Here is a 23,260-nt window from a genome sequence, read left to right as displayed (position 1 = left end):
GAAAGATGTGAGTTTTTGTCTTTGTTTCCTAATATAATACATTTTAAAAGTGCTTGTGAACTTCCTTTTGAGATATTTTTGATAACACCACTCTTTTTAGCATGGCTTGATATTTCCTAGGAATCAGGAAAATGTCCCTTGCAGATGCCTGGAGAGTCTGTTGAAATTTGACTGATTTCATAAACAATACATAGTCCAGACAAAAAAAAAAATCACCATAATTTGCAGCAATATGCATCACACTGACATCATTCAGATAGACATCTCAACCCATAATACATTTGGATAAATCCACAGTTTATTAGGCTAACCTAAGTTGTTGTTCATTTGTTGTTGGACAAGTATGAAGATGTGGACAGTTGTCAAAGACAAGTTGACACACAGTAAAATTTAATTTTATTTTTTTTTTTAGCTGAGCCCTTTATCTCACAGAATCACAGAACGTTAGAGATTGGAAGGGACCTCAAAAGATCATCTAGTCCAATCCCCCATCTCCTTGCTATCACACACCTCTGCATAGCATGTATGTTAAGTTACTCTTCAGTTCTGTTTTGGAACACATCAGCTAGTTAACCATGGCCAAACTAGGATATGGTCCTACAATAATTTCTTACAAGGGGATCAGGAGAAGCTGGCTCCCCTCAAAATGGCCAAATACTGTAAAGCATTGTGCTATGCATTTGTGCCATATTCCTGGGTATGCAACATACATTGATGTCCTTATTACTGTACAATAAAATCATTACCATGGAAAGCTGCAGTACAACCCTCCCATTACTTCATCTGCAGTAAGCTGAAAAAAAAAAAAGTCATAGCGTCAAAAATTAGGTTTAGAATCATAAGGGTACCACCTAAGAATTAAAGGCCATCTGGGATGCCTATGAAGCATTGATATGGCTAATCAACTCTAAATTAATTATGTTGTCCCAAGCCCATCTGCACCAGTTGTCTTGGAAACCAGAGGTCATCTGCTTTGGGATATTCTTGGGTCTTTACTTGCTTTTATCAGTATTGATGTAGCCAGCAGAAATCTAGCAAGTTTGCTTTACTCTTTCTTTAACAAAACTGGTTCAAATAATTTTCATCTCTGTGCCTTATGAAGAGAGTCAGCATAGCTTTTACCTTGGTTTCATGGAGTCTGCAAAATTAGGTACCTTGGTGCATATAATTGCTTGTTTTGGTATTATAAATTCTCCTCTATTTTTTAATTCATAGAAACTTCTTTTTTCTGGCATCATAATTAGCTCTAGCTTAAGATGTAGCAGCATATATTGCAGAACAGCAATTTCAAGATTGTTCGTCAGACCATTGTTACACATGCTGGGGTGGGGTTTATTTTCATTTTAACCTAATTTTTATGTTATATCTTAATGTCTTTTGGGTTCTTCTGGTGTGATTTAAAAGTTACAAAGTAGTGGAATGAAGCACTTGAATTTTAGGGAAACACAGGCTTCCAAATAATTCCATTCCACTTTAAATGATTCTTTTAAACTTTTCTCTCTACAAGGTGAGAAAAGTCAGGGATTCTGTAGAGGGGATATTTTGTGTTTGGCCTACATTACTTAATTCAGGAGTTGGGACGCTATTAAAGAAGGAGCAAAAGACTACAAGAGAAGAGACTTGTGGTTAAGTTGCGTGCTACGAATGCTGTGCATACTTTGCTGTATGCCTGTCTCTTCTCCAGACGCTGGGCAGCCTGGCACATGTCCACGCTTCGTGTGTTCCTCATTATCTGCATTCCCAGGGACCTCAGGTCTGATTATTAGATTACTGAATAACCCACACTTCACCTTATGCCAGCTAAACTAGCGAGTTCTAGATATGTCTCTATTTAGAGAGCATTTCTGGGCTAGATTAATGGAGAAGTGTCTGTTTGGCCCCATTACTTTGTTGTTCCTCTCCTCCCCACTCCTTCAAAAATCATGCTGTTTTGCAAGCGTGCATTTGGGAGTTGGGAGCTGGTTTTGCGTGTAATGACTTGGGCAAAAAAGATGTTGAGTATTTCAGTCTTTTTCATATCATCTGTCATTTAGTTGTCTCCTCAGCAGACATGCCTTTTCTTGGAGCTTCTGTTTACTGCTAGAATACTTACAGAAACCCTTCTTTTTACCCTTGATATTCTTCACTTGCTTTAGCTCCAGCTGGACTTTGCCATTCCGAAGTGGCCTATCCTTTGTGCTAACGAAGTGCTTTTTTAGTCCTCCTTTGTATCTTGTCCTTGGCTCTGCTTCTTATATGCTCCCGTTTTGCATTTTTGTTCATTAAGAAACTACCTGTTTAGCAAGCCCGACCTTATGTAAAATTTTGTGGTCTTCTGTACATGCTTTGTTCCTGAACTCAAGAAGTTTTCTTTAAAAATGAAGTGGCTCTCCTGGCCACTCTTCCTCTGGTGGCATTTTTTCAGGAGATTCTGCCCAGTAATTTCCTATAGAAGCTGAAGTCTACTCTCCTGAAGTCCTGGATCCTATACCTGATGCTTATCTTTCCAGTCTTGCTTTGAATCCTAACTAATTATCTCATGTTCACTACAGCTCAGACTGTCATCTTTGATCAGATTTGTCACCAGTACTTTACTGTTAGTGAGCAGCAGGTCAAGTAGAGTGAAGTCTTACCCTTGACTGATTTACCTCTCCAGCACCTGCACTAGGAAATTGCCACCAAGATAGTATAGAAATTGCCTGGATAATCTACACAGTCTGGATAGTTGAAGTTTGCCATAAGGATAAGGACCTGTGATCTGGAGGCTTCTTGTTGTAGAGTTGTCCTCTTCATCATCTTCATGCTCCTCAATGCATGGTTGGCAGCAAACCCCCACCATAACAGCACAAACGTTCCTTTTCCTTCTAATCCTGACCCAGAGACTATTAATGGATATACCTTCTGTTTCATGTTGGCATTTGATACCATCCAGGAACTCAATTCTATGGAGAATCTTCTCCCTCCCTACCCCCTTCCTTCTGAAGCTAGCTGTACCCATCAGTGACCATGCCTCAACTAAGAGCCCTGTCCCACTGCTTCTCTGTGATTGCAGACAGGTTCACAGCCTTGTGGTTCCTTATGGACTTTCAGTTCTCTTTGCTTGTGCTCTAGGCTCTGCAAGTTAGTGTACATCCACTTGAAGGAAGCCTCTGAACATCCTCTCTTCCAAGGAGAAATGTGGAAATCACATGTAGCCTTCTTCTGTTTGAGCCACTACAGTGATGCGCACCAGAAAAATGGGGGAAAGAAAAAACTAGTCGTTCAGTACACAGTTGGTCACTGGAGAAAGAAGATACTGCGCACTGCATGACCAAAGTACATAGCAGTGTAGTTTGCCTCTTGTTTTGTTTCCTGAGCGTTTTCCATTTTGAAGTGCAAGGATCCTGTGAAGGGAAAACCAGTTTGTGGTCAAGTGGCTGAATACTATGCCAATGCATATGCAGATATGCATTGGGTGTATGTGTATCCACATGCCTATATACACACAGAATTGTTTTCTATTCAACCTATATAACCCTTAAAAATAGCTATTATTTTTACTTAGTAGCTTTAATAACTTTAGACTTTTATCCTTGCCAACAGTCTTGCATGTTCAAATCTTGCAAATTAAGTTTTGTATTGCCCTGTTCCTGCAAGAAACCTTTCAAACTTAGCAAAATACCCAACCTACTGGTTTTTGATTTTGTGATTCAATGTCTTCTATGTGTCAGTAAGTGTCTTTGTTAGAATCACAGCACAAAGAACAGAATTCTAAGGTAAATGTTATTCTGAGTGCATTGTGAATAGTTTAGCTGATTCTTTAAAAATATGGGTGGACTTGAACCCTAGAAGAAAAAGCAGAGCTCTTATATTTGTATATTTTTTTAAATGCTATCTTTAAAAGACTTTTAGTTTGTATAAGAATGTTCCCATATGCTTGTTCTGTTTGTTTGTAAAGCCTGTTTCATCCTAGCATTTTATTTACCAGTAAATTTCATATTTTTCATTCTAAAAAACATTGTTGTAAGGTATATCCTGAAAAATATGTTTTAAGTATATGTATATATGTAAATAAAGTACATGTATTTTGAATATGTATAGGTACATGCGTTAAACATATTTTTTAAAATTTTAGATATTTTTGTATTTTAAGCACGCGTATGTCTATATATGTGTATATATTCATTATATACATATAGCACATATATTTCATAATAGACAAGGCTGAGGCCTTCCATCTCTTTAGTAGAACATAAGTTTTGTAAGTGTTTATTCTGTGTCATATGTAGTTTAATGCAACATTAAAATATTCTAGCAGTTACATCTAATCAAAGAAACCCTGGAGATTAAAATACTATCCCAAAAATGTTCTTTATGATATTTTTTGCTGATGCAAATGTTAAAAAACATTTAAACTTTGGGATTTGTTTTCCAAAGAACTTACTGAAGTTAGATCCAGCTGACAGATACTTGACTGAACAATGTTTGAACCATCCTTCATTTCAAACCCAAAGACTCTTGGATCGCTGTGGTAGTTCACCTTCGCGGTCAACTAAGAGGAAACCTTACCATGCAGACAGCAACACATTATCCAACAGGTAAACGTAGCCTTGTCACCGTTATCACTGACATTTCTTCTGCTAATGAGTGAGTTACTGTCATGCTTACATATAACATCGTCTACAAGAAAAGAAAAGTAGTTGTTTGACAGTTTAGGCACACTGAGACATACATATAAAGGAAAAATAAATTGGCTTACCCATCTTAACAAAATGTTTTCTTGAACAACTGTAGGAGTTTTGTGGCTTGGAGGATGCCTGAGATTCCAAATGAATGGTCTTTTCTTTGGAATGGTACCATTACTGTGCATGTACAAATCTGTCCAAGTTTTTGATATATGAAAGTTCAAAATTCACACAGATTTTTAGCAACTAATTGTCCTGAAAACTGTGTACATTGATCATGCTCCAAATTGGGGATAAACAGAATTTAGTCTGCAGTTGCAGTTATGAATCGAGTCTAGGCTACTTGAACTTAAAGCAAGGGTGTATTTGCTCAGTAACTCCCTTATTTGACCCACATAGCTTGAGAAAAGCCACTTGATTTTAATAACAATGAACCAGGTTTACTGGTGGATAAAATGCTTTCGTACGTTAGTACAAAAAGCTTCATGGTATTCCTCTAACAAAAGCTTCACCATCTGAAGTATGCAGAATGATAGTGATGGTGTTTTTCTGTGAGATTCAGAAAATTACTCCTCATTTTGAGGTTTGGGATGATGATATTTACAATCTGTACTTTTTCGGAGATAGACTCTAAAAAGTTTTAGCTGCCCTTATAGATATTTAGGATAGAAGTTTCACTTTAGAGATGTGATATCAGAAAGGAAGACCTAGATCCATGGGAGACTTCTTGTCTAATACAAAGGCTTGCCTAGCTGCTTGATTTAAAATTGCTAGGTTTTTTATATCTCTTAAGTTCCAAAAAATATACTTCCATTTAACTAAAAAAATATTTTAAACTGGCATTAAAATTGCAAAATTTCTAGAATTTACAAGTGAACTCTCACTTTAACCCTCAGTAATCTATCTGAATTACATTATCATAGATTTGATACAGAAATAAGTTAACTGTTCATAGCTAGCCTAGGCCCATCAAGGCTAACAAGTATTGCTGCAGTACTGCTCAGTCATGGCTAGTTTGCAATGCCAGCATAAGTCCTGAAGCACAACTGGTTTTATGCCAGAAAACTTGGCATAATAAATCCTGCTCAAATAAATCCAGGCTGAGTGTTTGCAGAACCACTCATATCTCAGTCCTGTAATCCCAAAACCAGGAGAGCTGGAAAGTAGAGTAGAGGTTCAGGACATCACCAAGTAGCTCTGCACCAAGTCAGTCTGGTTGCAGAGCATTTCGGGTGCAGCTTCGGGTATGAGTTAGTGTGCAAGAACTTGGATAGTGCCACGTTCCACAAAGCTGGTGTTCCTGTGGTAGACCTGGTTTTGGGTTTGGTGTTACAGGGCTTGCTTTGCTGCACTGAGCTTAGGCTCACTACATGTAAATGTCTTTACCGGCACAATATCCTCTTCTCACCTTCCCTCCCTCTCCAAATTAGACATTCATTAGATGGCCTGGAGCATTGATTCTGTTGGGGTTTTTTGGCAGTGCTGACATACTTTATTGTTCTACCTTCACTTTGATATGGCAAGTGTATTTAAGATTTTTTTTTCCAATGGATATAGAGCTAATTTTCCTAATGTAGTGCATACATCACTGATGTGCATAGATATTGCTTACACACGTGCATAAATGTGTTAGTGTATGTTGGAATGTCTGTGATTGGATTTTATAGCTTCATTTTTTTTGTTGGCAAAATCCATTAACCAAAGCTCAATTTGTCTATCAGGATATAATCAGAAAGAGACAACAATGTACTAACATTTGCAAATCAGTTATTTTAGTGGGGCTTCTGATGCCTTGCTGACAGTATTTGATCTTACTGCAGTTAAACTTTGTGTTTTTAAATGGCAACTCCCTTCTGAAATGAGTACTTTTACTGAAGTTATTACTACATGAATATGTAATCTGGTATATTAATGCTTCTTTATGCATTTTAATGTAGAAATCAAGCCAGCAAAAGTTCTGCTTTGCAGTCACACCACAGATCAAACAGCAAGGATATACAGACACTAGGGGTTGGCGGGCCAAGAGAAGAGGGTCTTCCAGCAAATGAAAGTTTTTTAAATGGAAACCTTCCTGGAGCTGCACATAGTCCAATGCATGCAAAAAAATCAAGCAACACACCCGGATCTGGCAACAAGGATCTAGCCAATAATAACATGCCACATCTTCTCAGCCCAAAGGATACAAAGGCTAAAACAGAATTTGATTTTAATGTGGACCCAAAAAGTTCTGATGGTCCAGGCACAAAGTACCTGAAGTCTAACACCAGATCTCAGCAGAACCGGCACTCATTTATGGAAACCTCTCAAAGCAAAACTGGGACACTGCAACCTGGCGATAAGCACAGTCGCCACAGCTATATTGATACTATCCCACAGTCTTCTAAGAGTCCTTCATATCGGACAAAGTCAAAGAGCCATGGGGTTCTGACAGACTCGAAATCCGTGGGCAACCTTTCTGAGGCCAGGGCCCAAGCTGCAGAACCGAACAGCAGTAGGTATTTTCCATCCAGCTGTATGGACTTGAACTCTCCCACCAGTCCAACTGCTCCGCGACACGGTGACAACAGAACTTTGCTCAGTCCGTCCGGGAGGAATAACCGCAGCGAGGGTACTCTGGATACCCGAAGACCATCAACAAGACACTCCAAAACAATGGAGGAGTTAAAACTGCCAGATCACATGGATGGAAGCCATTCCCACTCTCTCTCTGCTCCACATGAATCTTTTTCCTATGGTCTAGGTTATACCAGTCCTTTTTCTTCACAGCAGCGCCCTCATAGACACTCTATGTATGTGAGCCGGGACAGAGTGAGGTCAAAGGGCTCAGAGGGTGGCTTAAGCATAGGGCAAGGGATGGCAGCCAGAGCAAACAGCCTGCAACTGTTATCTCCACAGGTGCAGCATAAGTCACTCACAAGATCTGTTGGCTCGTCACGAGAAGACTGTACAGAAGATACTAATAGGGTTAGTTCAAAATATTGCCTATTATGGAAGGCTTACCTTCCCCTCTTTACTTCACGTGGGGACAGTGTCCTGCTTTCTGTCTTCTGCTTGTTTGCATATTTATTCATTTATTTGTCTTGTTGTAAGGCAAGGGGTGTTGGGTTTTTTTTTTCAGATGGGCTGAATATTTCAAGTGCATATTAAGAGGTTACTTTAAAAATAATTTTTAAAAATAGACTATGAATACCATTCTCTTAAAATACTGAAATGCAAGAACAGAAAAATTTTTCTCTTAAGTTAAAACTTCAGTAGTAGTTCCTGGTCTTTGGTTAAATTGTCCAATGTCATTTTTATCATATAGTTTTGCTTAATCAACCTTCTCATTTGTGTTTTTATTTCACTTTGCTTGTATATCTTTCTGTTATGAATGCTCATGTTAATTTTTGAAGTGAGCTTTTCACTTGCTTATAGCACAACATTATTGCTGAACTGCCAGAATTTACTATTTCAAAACTTGCAATATTTCTCTTGATTAGTATGATAAATAACTGGGATAGTCCAGAGATTTTATGTTGGAGAAGCTACTGGTAAATTGACTCTTCACGGTGATCACCGTCACTGGATCCCTTGCTGTGTTTTACTGTGAGCATTATTTAATGAGTAGAAGAAAGGCTAGTTCTGGTGTTGTTTTACATTCCTCACACAACACTTCTGAATTACCTAGTGTTTTAGACAGCAGATGTATAAAGATGACTGCATTTGTCCCCAAATCCTGAAATTGCTCTAACATTGATCCAAAGTGGAGAAAAATGGTGCAAAGAGAAGTACAAAAATTAGTGTTTTTTTCTCTGTATGTACATCTGTGATAAAGTAACTTCTAAGGAGACAACATCTAGTTCAGATTTGTTGACAAATGGAAGACATTCAAAATTTCAAAGGAATTTCAAAGGAACTCAAATATACTACTATTATTTAAGGTCTAAAACTTACGCTGTAATATGAAAGACTAAAAAACTCTGCCTACTTAGTTTCTGTAAGAAACATGTATAGCTTACTTGATAGTGGTCTACAAGTACCATAAAAAAGAGTTTTCAGGTAGTGGTTACCTCTTCAGTCTAGTAGAAAAAAAAAAAAGACATATTATTTTTGTCTGTATTTGCTACATCTCCTCCATTCAGGATTATGTGTATTCACACATGAGAAAAGATCTCATCAAAATAGGAGAAATACAATGTAATTTTTTAAAAAAAGAAAAGCTACTTAGAAGGGATTACAGCAGCTCCATTTCAAAACCAGCCTTTTTTTTTCTTTATGTAGTGATTTTTCTCTCTCTCTCTCTCATTTCAGTCAAGTTAGGTGCTCTTTATTCTTTTAGAAGTTACTGTAGAAGGGCAATAACACCAACATTTGAGTTTCTGATAATAAAAGCTCATGCTATCTTGTATTCTTCAGAGCATTAGGATCTTTTTCTGCGTTATGTAGCAGATACTAATTTGATAATTTCAATTTCATATTATGTAGAGGCAGATTGTTTTTATCAGATCATTCTTTGTCTTTTCACAATTGGTTGACAAATTTTTGTTTTAATTAGAAAAAATGATGTGTATCTTAATGCTTTTTTTTTTTGTTCATTTTGGTTTGCTTTGGAATGCATAATCATTTATAAAGAACTTGTCTTTATCTCTTATGGTCAGTTAATTAATCTGTATTTCAACCATCAGAAATCTGGATGGCAAGTCTGTAAATTCACAAAGCTGTTTTTGTTTGTTTATATTACTTTCAAAAACAAATTGGAATTATTCTGTTCTCCCAACCCACATTCTGCATTAGAAATCAGAAAATTTAACTTCCATCAGAATTACTGAACTGAAAAAATCAGGAATAACATAAGTATTCTCAAAGATACTTTATTGTTTTTCTATTACTTTTTTCCCATTCGGTTCTACCGGTTCTTTCTCTCTCTCTCTGCTCATATTTTGTGAAGTTTCCTTACTTCCGTGTTTCTAGTTTCTCATTGGTTTTCTCTTTAGCTCTACCGAGCCTTTTAAAGAAAGGTTTGCCAGGCTTTAAATCTTACTTAAAAAAAAAAAAAGGAAAAGGAAAAAAAGACTCGCATTCAGTGTTAGTTTGGGGGCTTTTCAAACCTCAACACTACACTTTGTTTTAAGAGTTCTTTTTTATTTTAAATTAAATGTACACAAAAGGGGGCAAGCAGAAGAAAACCAAGTGCAAGTTGCTATTACTGTCTCATATTTGTAACTTAACTGCTGACAAATACAACATACCTTACACAAGTAGTAATTTAATCAAATGCTTCAGTCTCTTGTACATTTTAGAAGAATCAAACTGATTTAAAGCATTGTTTTAGCTGCATTTCTCAACACAGTTTCAGGGGTTGTTTTATCTGTGACAGTGAGGACAGATCTTCCTTAATAAAAGGCAACATACATTTTGCAAATCACTCATATAGTGAACTGAAATCCCAGTTTTTAATTCTAGCTGGTTTTTTTTGTTTGTTTGTTTGTTTTTAACCTTTGTCCTTCTTGGACATTCTAGATTTAAATTCATATAGGAGTTTCAGTACAGTTTCCTGCAGGGTCTTGTAGAGACCATTGAATTTTATCTGGTCGGTCCATACTGTAGGAAAAATTGCAGTATCTGGTTCATTTAAAAGTGGAGTTATAAGTCATATTTGGTGGCAAATTACATGCATACGTAATGCAATTACATGCAGTGTTTCTAAGGGTGTACCTAAGCTTTTGCTTGACGTACCTTCCAGGAAGTACTGTATTCAGGAAAGCAGAATAAATTAGAGGTAATGCTCTTGTTCTTGCTCTCCTATCTGACTTAACTATTTAGCTTCGAGATTGCTTACTTCAGTGGCTTCCTCCTATTTTGCATACAGTAGATTTTGTGACTATTGGTTCTACTGTATAACAACTAAATAAGAGGTAGTGCTTTGGTGTTCCAATTATCACAAATTATATGTGTTTCCTCTTTGCTTTTTAAGATTTGCCAGTAGCAGAGTGACCAAATTCCATCAGAAATTAATTTAACAAGGCCTTGAGAAAAGATTCCTCCAGAGATGTTATAACTGCATTTTATTCTTGGATAAAATCTGAGAGTCTGAATCATGCTCAGGTCTTTCAAATTACAACTAAAATGCAAAATTTTGTTAATGCCATTTTTGTCTTTTTGGAAAAAGCAAGCAAGCAAGCAGCAAAACCAAATAATTCTTGATTGCATAGTCTGTTATTTGGTATTAGCAATTATTAATAACATGTAAGGAAAATTCTGTGTAGTGGTTTCTTGCTTATGTATGTTGGTTAAAAACTTCAAAGCAGTTTAGAATCTTTCATTTGATATAGTTAATTGTTCTTCTATTTAGGGTGGAGCTTATCACGATCCACACACAGAAGATGGAGCATCTACTAAGGAAAATAGAATTCTGTATAATGACCCTGTTCCGAGAAGAGTTGGCAGCTTTTACAGAGGTAATTTTATGGTGGATCTTTCAAAATTAAACAAGAATTTTAACATGGAATATAAATTAAGTAGTGGAAATGGATACAAAGAATTAACATGAACAGGTTATTGTTAGCCCAATTTCAGACTGAGTTGACCCTGCTCGGTTGTATGCAGTAACTGTATTAGTGTTATATTATCTATTTGCAAATGATAACTCTCTTTGATTGAAAAGTATATCCAGTGCAGTACCTTGTAAAGCAGGAGATAATTTATAAGGGGAGTTGAAAAAAAGTACATTCATATTGTCAGAGTAAACAATTCATTAATGTTTTTAATTCATATTTTAAATTCTTATTAACATTATATCTAAACACTTGTAACGCACTGACATACTTACTGATCTATTTCAGATACTGTGGTGCATGGAACTTTAATGCTAGTTTTTCATTGCTCAGAACCTATATTAATTTCTTTTGTTCAGACTTACTAAAGATCAGGGTTTCCTACAAGGAAAAGCACGTTTATATAATCCCAGTTCAGAATAAATAACAACACAGGACTGTTTATGTGCATATATATATGCATGTATGTATACATATGCGCGCGCGCATGTGTATATACATACATATATACATACACACACACACACAGATATTGTTCTATTGTGGCACACAAAAGATGGTGATTTCTGAGCAGCTGCCTCATGGCTAAACCTGGGTCAAAAAAGACAAGGATGATAAGAAGCTAATTACTGTCCTGCCACTGTTAGGAGGCTTGTGGGGCTCCCCTGAACCTTAAGAAGTCCCAATCAGCTAAAATTCGATTATGAGTTACCTAATAACCTTAAGTAGAGTCACAAATCTCCCTCTGATCCCCTTCAGGTTGGTCAGTTGGCTGATGACCTGATTTAGACATGTTAAAATCTGCCAATCCTTGCAAGCGTCCCACTGCAATATTAAAACCTGTGAGCAATATTGAGCAATGCTTTTGAGTATAAGGCTTTGTAGCACACGCAACAGAGAATTCTTAAGAATCCTCATTCCTGAATTGCTTTTATTAATCCTCAAAACACTGATAAAATTGGACATGGATTATCTTCTTTTTTATACATAGCGAAAAAGAAGTTCCAAGGAAGAATGACTTCCTGTAAATCATGTGCTATGGAAACTGTAGGTCTGGGGATGAATTCAGTTCCTTGTTACTAAAGAGGAAGAAGCATCTAGTTTATTAAACCTATGAAACATATACATTTTAGTTCACAGGCTTAACTATTTAACTGGAAAAATGATACTATATTTAAATAGTACATAGATAATAGTATATGCAAAAATTATTGAAATAAAAGGTTACTATGAAAAAAGTAAATTCATATTGATGCAGTTCTTAAGTACTGGCTTTAATACAAAGGTTATTAACATGTACTTTTTATAATACAGCTTGAACAAAAATGTACAGATTCAGTTTTGACGAATAGTATAGTGTGATGCTGCAGTAATGCTGCAAGTAGTGTCTGATCAATTTTTAATCCAGTGCAGCTATTTCCAGTGATATTCATAATTCTAATAAATTTATGTTCTAGGTATTTATTAACCTATTTTCAAAACCACGGTATGTCTGTCTGAAAAATATATAACATATGATTTTGATTCTTTCATTTTTAGTAAGTAATCTCTTAGTTATATTAAAATCCAAAGTAGTTTTTTTTCAGGATGGGTACTATTTTTTTAAGGTCTAAGTGAAGACAAAGTCTGAACTGTGGTATTTTGTGTCTTTAATAACAGTATTCCAGCCTTTTAATCTATTTCCTGGTTTTAAATATTGATCACACTTGTGGCTCCCTACAGATAGAAAAGTTCTCAAATCTAATGACAGCTTACCCAAGTTCTCATGATGGTTTCATTTTACAACTATAATTGCCTTGCAAGTATCACAAAACACCTTTCCAAACTATAAAAAAGTATACTTTTTTATTCAGTCAGACATAAAGTACAACTGTGTCTCCACTGTCTTGTTTCCTTAAAAGAGGTAGAGAGGAGGCAGACAACTGAAAGATGGGATTTTTAGGAGAGCTCAGTATACATTGTTTGCTGTTTCTCTGTTCAGTTCCATCTCCGCGTCCAGAGAGTACGTACATAGAAAACAATGTGTCAAACAGAGCCTCTGTGTTACCAGCAGACAGCAGCACGGTGGCAAACCACTCAAAGAGACAAACAACCTTTGATACCTGGTGAGTTGTTGTTTACACAGATGTGGCATGGGAAAAAAAAAGGGATTTTTAACAGGAGGGAAAAAAACTTCATGTTTTTCTCAAAATTTGCAATTGTCTATATGTGCTTAGTTGCTTCCTCTCACTATACTGACGTAGCACTGCATGTTTTCTGTCCCCTTTTGAGCAACAAGAAATCCTTAATTACACTATCACACTGGATGCATTAAAGTTTATATATTTTTGTCCAGTCTTTCCTGATTTTTTTCCACTATTAATCTTCAGTTAAAGCTAATACAAAATGTTTGTGTGCATATAGTATGGATTTCAAGGCTGTAGCTTCATCTGTGGATTCCAGAAGCATGAATTGTCAGATGGAAAAAGTATCAAAATGCATGTTTCCAATTATAAAATAGGACTGTATTAATGAAGAATATAATATTCACCCTACAATGGGGACTGCTGCTCTTTTTGCTTATGCACCACAGAAGGAAATGAGTACGTTCTATGGGAAAATGGACTAAGCAACATCGTAATGATGTATATTGGTTTTAAAAGATTAAAAGCATCACATGGCTCCATTATATAACATAGAACAATTAACTATAATTATGCTAGTAGAATGGCAGCATATGCATAGCCTTGTAGGACTTAAAGGGAAATACCTTATTTTTGTTGCTCTGAGAGCTGTTCAGCTCTAAAATACTCTTAATCTTCTACTTTGTTCAATCACAATAAAGCACACTGAATAAAAATAAGCAAATGGAGCTTCAAAGCATGGGTGGGAGAAATGGACTGTATGTATTCGCATGGTTCAACTGTACTTCCTGCCACTCTCTGAAAGTGCGATAAAATCATGCTATCTAAAGAACTGTTTCAGTGGTTTGTTGATTTAATGTGCTTTCACATGAACAACTTTGAATCATCTGCTTAAAAAAGAAAGGGGAGTGGGGTGGGGAAGGGAAACAACTGGCATTTTAGCTTGTGTTCAGGTTATATACCCATGTTGGTAACAGAAGATGTTTACTCCAGAACCCTTATCGCCTGCTCTGATTCACCAGAGTCTGCTTCCTGTCCTTCAGTAGCTCCACCTACATCCATTTTGTGGAAGTTAGCTGAGGAATCTGCTCATTTATGTAAAAAGGTGGTACTTATGTTGTGACTTATGTGGTGGCTAAAGAAGGTATTTATTCCTATTGTTGAACCCTTTTACGTATTTTGTTCTTCATATCTGAATCTTTCTATCTTGCACATAAGATAAGCCAACTGGAGTCTTGTTTTGCTATATATATCATTTGACAATATATTACCTTTTATTATGTGGTCACTGCAAAGAAGCATGTAATGTTACTTTAACTCTGAACTGAAATAATAACATATGTTATTAGAGCTGGTTGGGAATTTTTTGACTAAGTATTTTTTTTTTGCTTACAATGCCAAATTATTGAAACCAAATCTTTTCAAAGGAACAGACTGATATCCACTAGCCTTTTATGGGAAGATTCTTCAGCTCCAGAATGGAATTGCCAGTCAAAAGCAGAGATATACTCAAAATAACAAATATTCTGGGGTCAGCGTTATTTTTTGGAATATGAAGAACTTGAGTGCGGGGCCTTTGTTCTTTGTTATTTAAACTAGAGGCTTGAACCATGATCTTAGATCTAACAAGTGAATGCCCTGAACCAGAAGTTAGAGGTTATTCTGGAGCACATTCTCTGTTTCCCTCAATATATCCTCTTGAAGCTGTTTCATCTTGTTGAAACAGTGAAAGGACCACAGAAATGCTGAATGTGGCCTAGTGAATAAGGCCCTTCATTAACTTTGAGACAGTTAGATTTACGTCCTTGCTCCAATTAACGTACTCTGATATTTTCACTAAGTGGAACAGCTCCTTTGAGACAAGAACCCACAGAAGAATAAGCATTTCTTCTTACAAAATGGGAGGAATGGCAGTGCCCACAACACCAAGTTACTGCTATCTTGGCATGCGTTTCTCTTTCTCTTTGCTTCTCCTACTCCCTATTTTGCTGAAATGTTTCCTGCCCAGCTCTACATGTTAACTCTGTGCAAGTTGTCCTGGCAATGGTCTAATGTTGTTGCAAAATTGTTCTGTGCCATAAATGCAGCTTAATCAGATTCCTGAGTGATGTAGAGTCTATGTTCCTCTACCTAATTTTCTGTATAGAAGTTGTGTAAACGCTTATGCAAATGTTGAAAGCTCTAATGGAATGTGATTCTGCTTACATCAATTTTATGATGAAGTAAATATTTGATGTTTGACTGACATACGTAACTGGTACATGACAATTCATCTTGAATTATGAGTGACATGTATTCCACCTGGACTTGCCACTACTGTAAAATACTGCTTCTCTCATATTATTGCTCTGTGTTGCCTTTCTTCTGTCAAAGATTTTGTGACTGTTTGCTAGACTGAATTGTCACAGATGTTCCCTTGTCTCTGTGTGCATTTCTTCACTCTGTCCCTGCTGTCTTGCCTCTTTAAAATAAAGATGTTATAAACTCGACTTTTGTCATCAGGTTTTACTCTTAAATTACTAGATCATTTCTGAACTTTAGGCAACTTTATTTTACAAAAGGCAAATTTTTCATCCTTCTAGAAAAACTTCTCTTTGCCAGAGTTTAATTTTCTGTAAATGACCTTGAACTTGCTCCATTTTTCCTTTTTGATACAAGTGTAGATGTTTTATTCTCTTTCACTTGTACAAGCTTTGTCTTGAGCTGGGTGAAATCAGTAGGTATAGGCAAGATGCTTAACCTTGTTCTGCCAATGTGCCAAAATGTTGGCCTGACTGTTGTTACAGTTCCAAATACCTCTTCGGAATGAAGTCCAACATGCAGTACTATTGCACATCACATTGGAAGTGTTTGCATTGATTGCTCACAAGATATTTGAGGGCTTTGGGAAGGCTTTGTTGCTTAGACCTTTTATGTCCGTATCAATGTATTCATTCTATGGCAAACAGCTTGTCATATCTTCTCTAGCATATGCCATACCTTTCTGCAAAAAATAATAAAAAGGCAAAATATATATAATATTTATTATTAATTTTGTATGTATTTAATATGTATAAACACACACAAACTGTCATTCAAGAAAAGACAAAAAATAACATCCTGCTCTTAGATAATTGTAAGCCTTTGACATGCCTACCTACTATTAATTTTCAAGACTCCAAAACAATACAGTATTTCGTAAACATGATGTAACTGGTTATCATATCACTGGCTTGCTATCAGTGTAACAATATAGTCACACTTTATGTTCCTGAAACTAGAAGGTTACCAATATCTGAGCACGCTAGTTTAAAGCTTGTTGAACTGTGTCCGCAGTACAACTGTTGCTGCATTGTAAATACTTTCCAGTTCATTTTCAGAATTCTTGAATTTACAAAAAATATCAGGACATTTCAAATTTGTAACTTGCAAGCTTAAAAATCACCTGTGTGTTACACTGGATGAGGCTTTAGAGGAATCTGCTCTCCATAGCTTCAAGATGTTCACCTTCCTCATGGTACAGCTTTCCCTCTGATATTTCCTGCACCTGCCTTGTCATCCAACGTTTGCTTTATTCAGCTGTTTGGCAACACCTGAGCCTCCCTACCAGTCTCCTTTAGTAACCAGTGCCTCTTCGGTGACCCTTCCCCTGTCATCAGTGGTTTTGTTTTGTACTAAAAATTAGACAATGCAGTCTAATGTTACTTGCAAGGAGGCTTTCCAGAATTTGTAGTCACCAATATTCTGTCAAAAAAATAAGCCTAGTGAAGTATATGCTTTTTATGTTTTTAAGTTTATGAAACCAACCACTTCTAAATTTTTATGGTTACTAATGTTGAACGATACTGGGAAGTGTGGGAGTGGGGTGGTGTAAAATGTGTGTGTATATATACATTTATACATATACTTTTTTTAGTGATTCCATAACCTCAAGTTTTCTAGAGGCTTTAGTGGCTTCTGGGTTGCATTCTTTATATAAGATAGCAGTTCTGGGGTTTATTCCAGTTAACAAATCCTCCTTTGCCACATGAAAAAAAAATATATAAAAAAATTGCAGCTTCAAGCAAAGTTCAGATTCGATCTCTGATTTTTAAGCTTCAATGCCAGGCTTTTAGACCAATAAGTTTTACTTTGGGATTCAGCTTGGGGGACTGAGATTCTTACCTTAAGTAAACCATCTATTTGAGGTGCTTCATTACTTTCTGATATTTTCTTGTCTTCCTTTATGGTACCTCTGTAACTGCCAAAGGTTTTACTTTAAGCAAAACCAAAAGCTAACTTTGGTTTGGAGAATTAGTGTTTGTTCATTTATCTTCTGAAGAAAACTTCAGACATTCCAGTAATTCCTCCATTAGACCAAAATCTTACTTGTGTAATTGTGAGCAGTTCAGTAAAGGGGGTGGTACTGGCAGGTACAGAGGGTTTCCCAGCCAATCTGCTTGCTGAAATTAAGGTTGCTGAAGAATAACTGAAAAAGCATGAGGAATTGCCTCTCAAAAAGAGCTGTCTGCAATACGAATCTTCTTACTTATTCTTTTTAGTTAATATTAAAGCACGTCAACTTGCTTGCCCCATGCATGTTTGCTGCTACACCTCATTGTACCTGCATGAAGTTGGATACCTTTCCTGCCAGGAACAATAAATTCTAGTGATAGACACAGAATTTCTGTTTATACCTGCATCTTTACCAAGTGTCTCAGACCAGAATAACCAATATGATCTACATTATACGTCCTAAGCATGCAAATGGCACACAGATAAAATTACAAAGAACAACACATTTTGCCCATGGTTTCTGCTTGAGAGTGGGCTCTCTGAGTAGAGGCTCTTCTCTAGGGCTAGTCTTACTTGCTAGTAAAAGAGACGCTGCATAACAGATTCAGGTGTAACTGCTTGTTTTCAAAAGCTGAAGCTTTATGCAAAATGCCAAGATATTTGCAGTTATATTACAAAATCTTAGTGTTGAGTGACTAGACTGTATAGATATTTTTTTTTCTGATAATCCTAATTTTTCCTGTACTGTCCATTGTCTGAAAATCATCTTTTGGGATGCCTAAAATATCCCAGTGTTTCATCTCATCAATCAAAATGTTCTGCTCTATTTTTACGCAGTACAGAATCCTGGTGTTGAAGCTTCCTGCTATAATGCTATATATGTTCACTCTCTTCACATAATGAGCGTGTGTTTTGAAGCAGTTGCTTTTCAAGGTCAATGCTTTTTCAGACAACCATACTGCAATATGAGTCATAGGAGTTAATGACATAAACCAGTCAGTATAAAACCACTGGCTTTTGGGTAAGCAGCAATTGAAAATGAGCAGAGTTCTCAGCCCCTTATTTTTCTCCTCTCTCTGGTCATGATATTCATAAAGAGGAAACCATGATGTAGAATTTCACTTCTCTGCTCGTCTGCTGTAGGGGGCAGTTTTCTTGTCGAGTTCACTGGGCCAAAGAAAAGAATTACGCTTTAGTGAAACTTTGTCTAAAAGTGTAGCAAAAATTGTCCCAAATTTTATTCAGAAGATTAAGTTCACCTTTAAAAATACAGCATCTCCATTTTGGAATGGACTTCAGAACAGCAGAAAAGCCATAGGAAGACATTGAAAAGTGTTAAAGCACAATGCAAAGTAACCACACTGGGACTTCTGTGTGATCTGAAATCTGGTTCTTCAGTTGGCAGCGTAGTCACTGGGTTGGTAATTTGCACTGGGGACATGGTCTGGGGTATGTTTTCAGATGTGGATGCACGCTAACTCCTCTGTGGAATGGCTCAGAAGATTCTCCTATCTTCTCAATCCCATTCACATCATTTCCAGAGTACAAGCCAGATGGGGCACATACTTTTTTTCCTCCCTGTTTCCTAACAAATTAAATAAAAATAATGTAATAAATAATTCAGTAGGGCTTTTGTCTGTCTTAAGCCTGTCTTGTGAGTTGACCAAATCTGTAAATCTGTCAGTAGTCTTTACTCTTGGGCTTTCTCCTTAATGCTTTAGGTGAATAAAACAAGACGGCCTTATTGCTGTTACACAGCGGTGTCAAATGCAGGGACATAACGGTAACAGGAATCGTTAGCAATCCAGGATATTTAAAATATGTGGTAGAAATCTAATAATTGTACTAAACTAAAGATTTTTCCTATAGCTACTTTCAGCTTTATAATTTTCACATTAAATCTAAGTTGTTGAGCATTTGAATGTGTTTTCTGGATCTAGATGCAAGTTCCAAAAATATAAATTAGGAAAATTTCCACCATCTTCTCTGCCTGTAAATTTTTCCTCTAAGCACATGCTCTTACTCAACAATTGCACTTTATTACAGCATTTAAACACTGCATACATTTATATTTAGAACCAGGTAGCATGGTGAGCTTGAGGTGTTTTTGTGGAGAAATTGATTAAACCACCATCAGTGAAGATGCTCTTATTGATAAGGAGGATGATTCTAGTCATTCCTACCCCAATTATGTGTTTCACATTTGCTTGGAAAAATGTCAGCTTGGCATGTAGTAGCAGCTGAATCACCAGCTGATAGCATAGCATTTGAAGCCAGAATTAGAACCCAAGGATAACTATAGCAGACAGCTACGTGTTGCTGCATTACAGTTACTCCAAGAAAAGCTGTTCCTTTTTGTCATGCATAGCCCTTAAAACTGTGGCTTTCCTTTAGGTTTTCCATCAAGACAATGGGATAATTTCCTTTATGTTTTCTTACAACTTAGGAGTGAAAAGGGACTATTAAATCACCCAGTGTGATTTTCTGCGTGTTAGTTGCAATTAAATGTCATCTGTTCTCTGGAGACCAGGCCCTCTAGCACACCTGATGAGCGTGTGTCTCCCAGAAGAGTATGAGGTCCTCACTTGAAATGTCAGACATGGGAAACCCACTTCTTCACTGATGAGTTTGTTCTGGCGGATAATGATCCTCGTTTTTAAAATCAGTGCCTTATTTCTGATATGACTTCTCTGACTTCATTGTCCACCCACTTGGTCTTGTTAAATCTTTGCCCTTTACTTTAAAGATCCTTCTGGTATTCTGTAATTTCTTCCTGGATCAGTACCTGCGTGCTGCAATCAAGGAAACTAAATGTTGGGGCTGGTTTGGCTGTGTTTTTTAACACACTAAAGAGATTGAAATGTCTGTCTCTCTTAATGTAGGCTATCCTCTCTATCTTATTGCTGTGACACAGTCCTGCACCATTTCCAGTTCTCAAACTATTTTAAAGGGCACTAGAACTGCTTTCAGTTACGTCTCACCAATACCCTACATAAACCATCTTTTTAACCCCATATCAGTACTTTACATACGTAGTTTACTGTGTATACTTAAATTAATACGTTATTTATCAGCTCTAGTTCATTCAGCTGTGTAGACAAGTTAAATGGTGGAAATTCAGTCTTCAGGCAAGTCAACTATTCCACTTTCGGGTCATCTTTTTTTTGCCAGCACTGTCTCACTGATAGATAACAAACTAACTGAAGTTTTTAAGTTGAAATGGACAACAGTAGATCCCCAGCTTCCCTGGTGATAAATTTGGAACCATGTCAGCAAAGCTCAGGAAGTTTGAGTGAAACTGGTTCTCTTTGACGAACTTTGCAACTCCTGGCTCCCCAGCAAGCAATGGATAAACTGGACCTGAGCTTTTATACCTCATCACCATTTGTATGTTCTCTCAGATACGATTTTCACTTTTCTAACAGACCTTGTGTGTGATACTTTGGTTTGAATATTAAATTCTGTCTTAAAAAAAAGACATGCATGCTTTCCTTTTCCCTAAATAACTATTCACTGTTTTGAGCTAATTGTTTTACCCTAACACTGTGTTCCTCCTATCCCATTTAATAAGACTATTTATCTGATATTTGAATAGTAACCCTTGAACCAATGAATGCTAAAACATTAAGAATCTTTTTGCTTTAATCAATAATTTGCATTCTTTGGCATAAGATCTCATTATCACACAGAATTTACACAATATCAAAATAAAATCTCTCTTACAGTACCTTATTTCATGTTTAGGAAAAGTCCTGAAAACCTTAACAGTCACTCAGAACAGCTCAAGGAGAAAGAAAAGCAAGGTTTTTTCAAGGCAATAAAAAAGAAAAAGAAGAAATCTCAAACCGTAAGTACACAGTGTTTCTAAAAGAAATATGTTTATCAGTTTTGAATTATACCATTTTAATATGCTAAGTTAGTACAGTACCTTTGTATTATTTGTTATAGTGCCTCCGTGTACCTATTTGTTATTTTATTTTCAGTCTTCACCATATGAAAGTAAAATTCTTTCCCTGTTCAGGGTTTATTTATCTGCCTTTTCAAATACTTCTTCACCTATTAGGCCTGTGGATCTTTGTTTTCATTCAGTCCCTTTGAGAGCCAGTTTTGATGCAAGTTTTAAGCTGACGTTGCAGCAAATTCTTTTGCAGGATATGGTGATACCATTCCAAGAATAGCAAATGTATTATTGTGTGTTCTCAGAGCTTGGATAATTTCAGGCGCTCATTAGGAGGAGATCAAACTGTTACAAATGAAAACTCTTTGTAGTTTTTTTTCATTGTCAGTGCCCTCATCTTCTTGCTGCACCCCATGGCTGCAATAAGGATGATGTGTCTTAACCTTTCTTAATGTTTTATGTTTTACTGGGGGAATGGACTGTGGCTATTCTTATTTGGTACAAGCCTTTTGTGTCTCTTATACAGTTTTACATTACAACATTAGATCTAAATTTTGTGAGGGAGAAAGAACTTTGTTTTATCAGAGAGCAGTGGTATATTAACATTTCACAAAGTTTTATAATGAAAATGTCCCTAAGAACTGAAGTAACGTAAACATCATCTCATCTCATTCTTGAATGACAATTCTGGAAACAGTAAAATATTTATAATTTTGGTTACATAAAGTTGTAATGTTTCTGTAAGTTTAACTGCAGTTATTTTTCTGAAGGTTCTCAGAAGGGAGTAAACCATGCTCACTCCTTGCGAAAGAGAGTAAATAAATCAAAATATCTACTGTCATAGAGTGAAGTGGAATAATGAATGTGGGTGTTGATGGAGGGCTGATCTATTGAAAATTGAGGGAGAGGAGTGATTATCAGGTGCTTTTTGTGGTTTTGTGTTTGGGGTGGGTTTTTTTTAGTTTCTTTGAACTGTATGAAACATGTGCATGTGTATGTTAGCTAGCATTCAAAAATGCACCTTGCCTTCCTACTGGGCAGGTTTTAGAGCAGTGGCATCTACCTCTCCTTCTGACCTTGTTCAATCTGATACTTGTACCCAGTTCAAATATGATCGTTTGCACTACACAACTGAACAAAACGTTGAGATTATAACTCTGGGGTTATTTGATATCAACATGTCCATGGAAGTATAGCACACCTAAGGCCATTCATTTTGGTGATGCATTTTAAAAAGAAAAAAAAAAAAAAACGTTACATTTGCACAGTTCTAGTCTACTCTGATTCCAGCCATTCAGACGTCATGGTAAGGAACACTTTAAAACCCAGCTGATAGATGATCTGTCAACTGCTTTCAGATTAAACTGTGTGAAGGAAATACACACTGGATTGTGTTGCATCTCAAAGTCTGGCACATTCCAAAACCTCTAAATCACAAGTGTCTTGATCTATAGCTACTGAAAATATCACTGATTACAAGACAGGGCAGATTTATATGTAATCCTTACTTCTGTTTCTTCTCACTCTTCTTAAGAGGGATAGAGGGGGACGAGGAGAGGTTTTGCATAAGGGAAAATTGTGTTGGCTAGTTAGAGCTAGTGTCTCACAGGAAGATGAATAAATTAGGGAAATAAGATAGTGATAAAACCCTTGCATCCTCAGCTAGAAACTTGCTGACATCAACTTAATTTTTGGACCCAACCAGAGACTGAAAAAACAGGTTTTATTTCTACTTAGAGCTGTTTAACAGGACAGTGTCCAGGGACAGAGTGTACCCACCGATGTCTGTACAAGTGTCTGGTTCAGACA

General features: G+C 36.5%; 1 protein-coding gene across 1 annotated transcript in view; it reads left to right on the top strand.

Annotated features, from left to right (window-relative positions):
* The window catches only part of CDKL5 (cyclin-dependent kinase-like 5), a gene marked incomplete at its 3' end in the record, with an annotated part of 65,406 nt that extends 44,006 nt beyond the window's left edge, over nucleotides 1-21,400 (top strand). Inside the window, 7 exon segments of the mRNA XM_010192189.1 lie at nucleotides 4,396-4,556; nucleotides 6,581-7,607; nucleotides 10,612-10,636; nucleotides 10,639-10,727; nucleotides 10,975-11,080; nucleotides 13,158-13,281; nucleotides 21,298-21,400. Of these exon segments, the coding sequence (XP_010190491.1) occupies nucleotides 4,396-4,556; nucleotides 6,581-7,607; nucleotides 10,612-10,636; nucleotides 10,639-10,727; nucleotides 10,975-11,080; nucleotides 13,158-13,281; nucleotides 21,298-21,400 (1,635 nt within the window).
* Nucleotides 21,401-23,260: the final 1,860 nt, after the last annotated feature.

Source organism: Mesitornis unicolor, unplaced genomic scaffold, assembly GCF_000695765.1.
Source record: "Mesitornis unicolor isolate BGI_N332 unplaced genomic scaffold, ASM69576v1 scaffold50769, whole genome shotgun sequence".
Classification (NCBI taxonomy): Eukaryota; Metazoa; Chordata; class Aves; order Mesitornithiformes; family Mesitornithidae; genus Mesitornis; species Mesitornis unicolor.
This window is presented reverse-complemented; position numbering and strand designations above follow the sequence as displayed.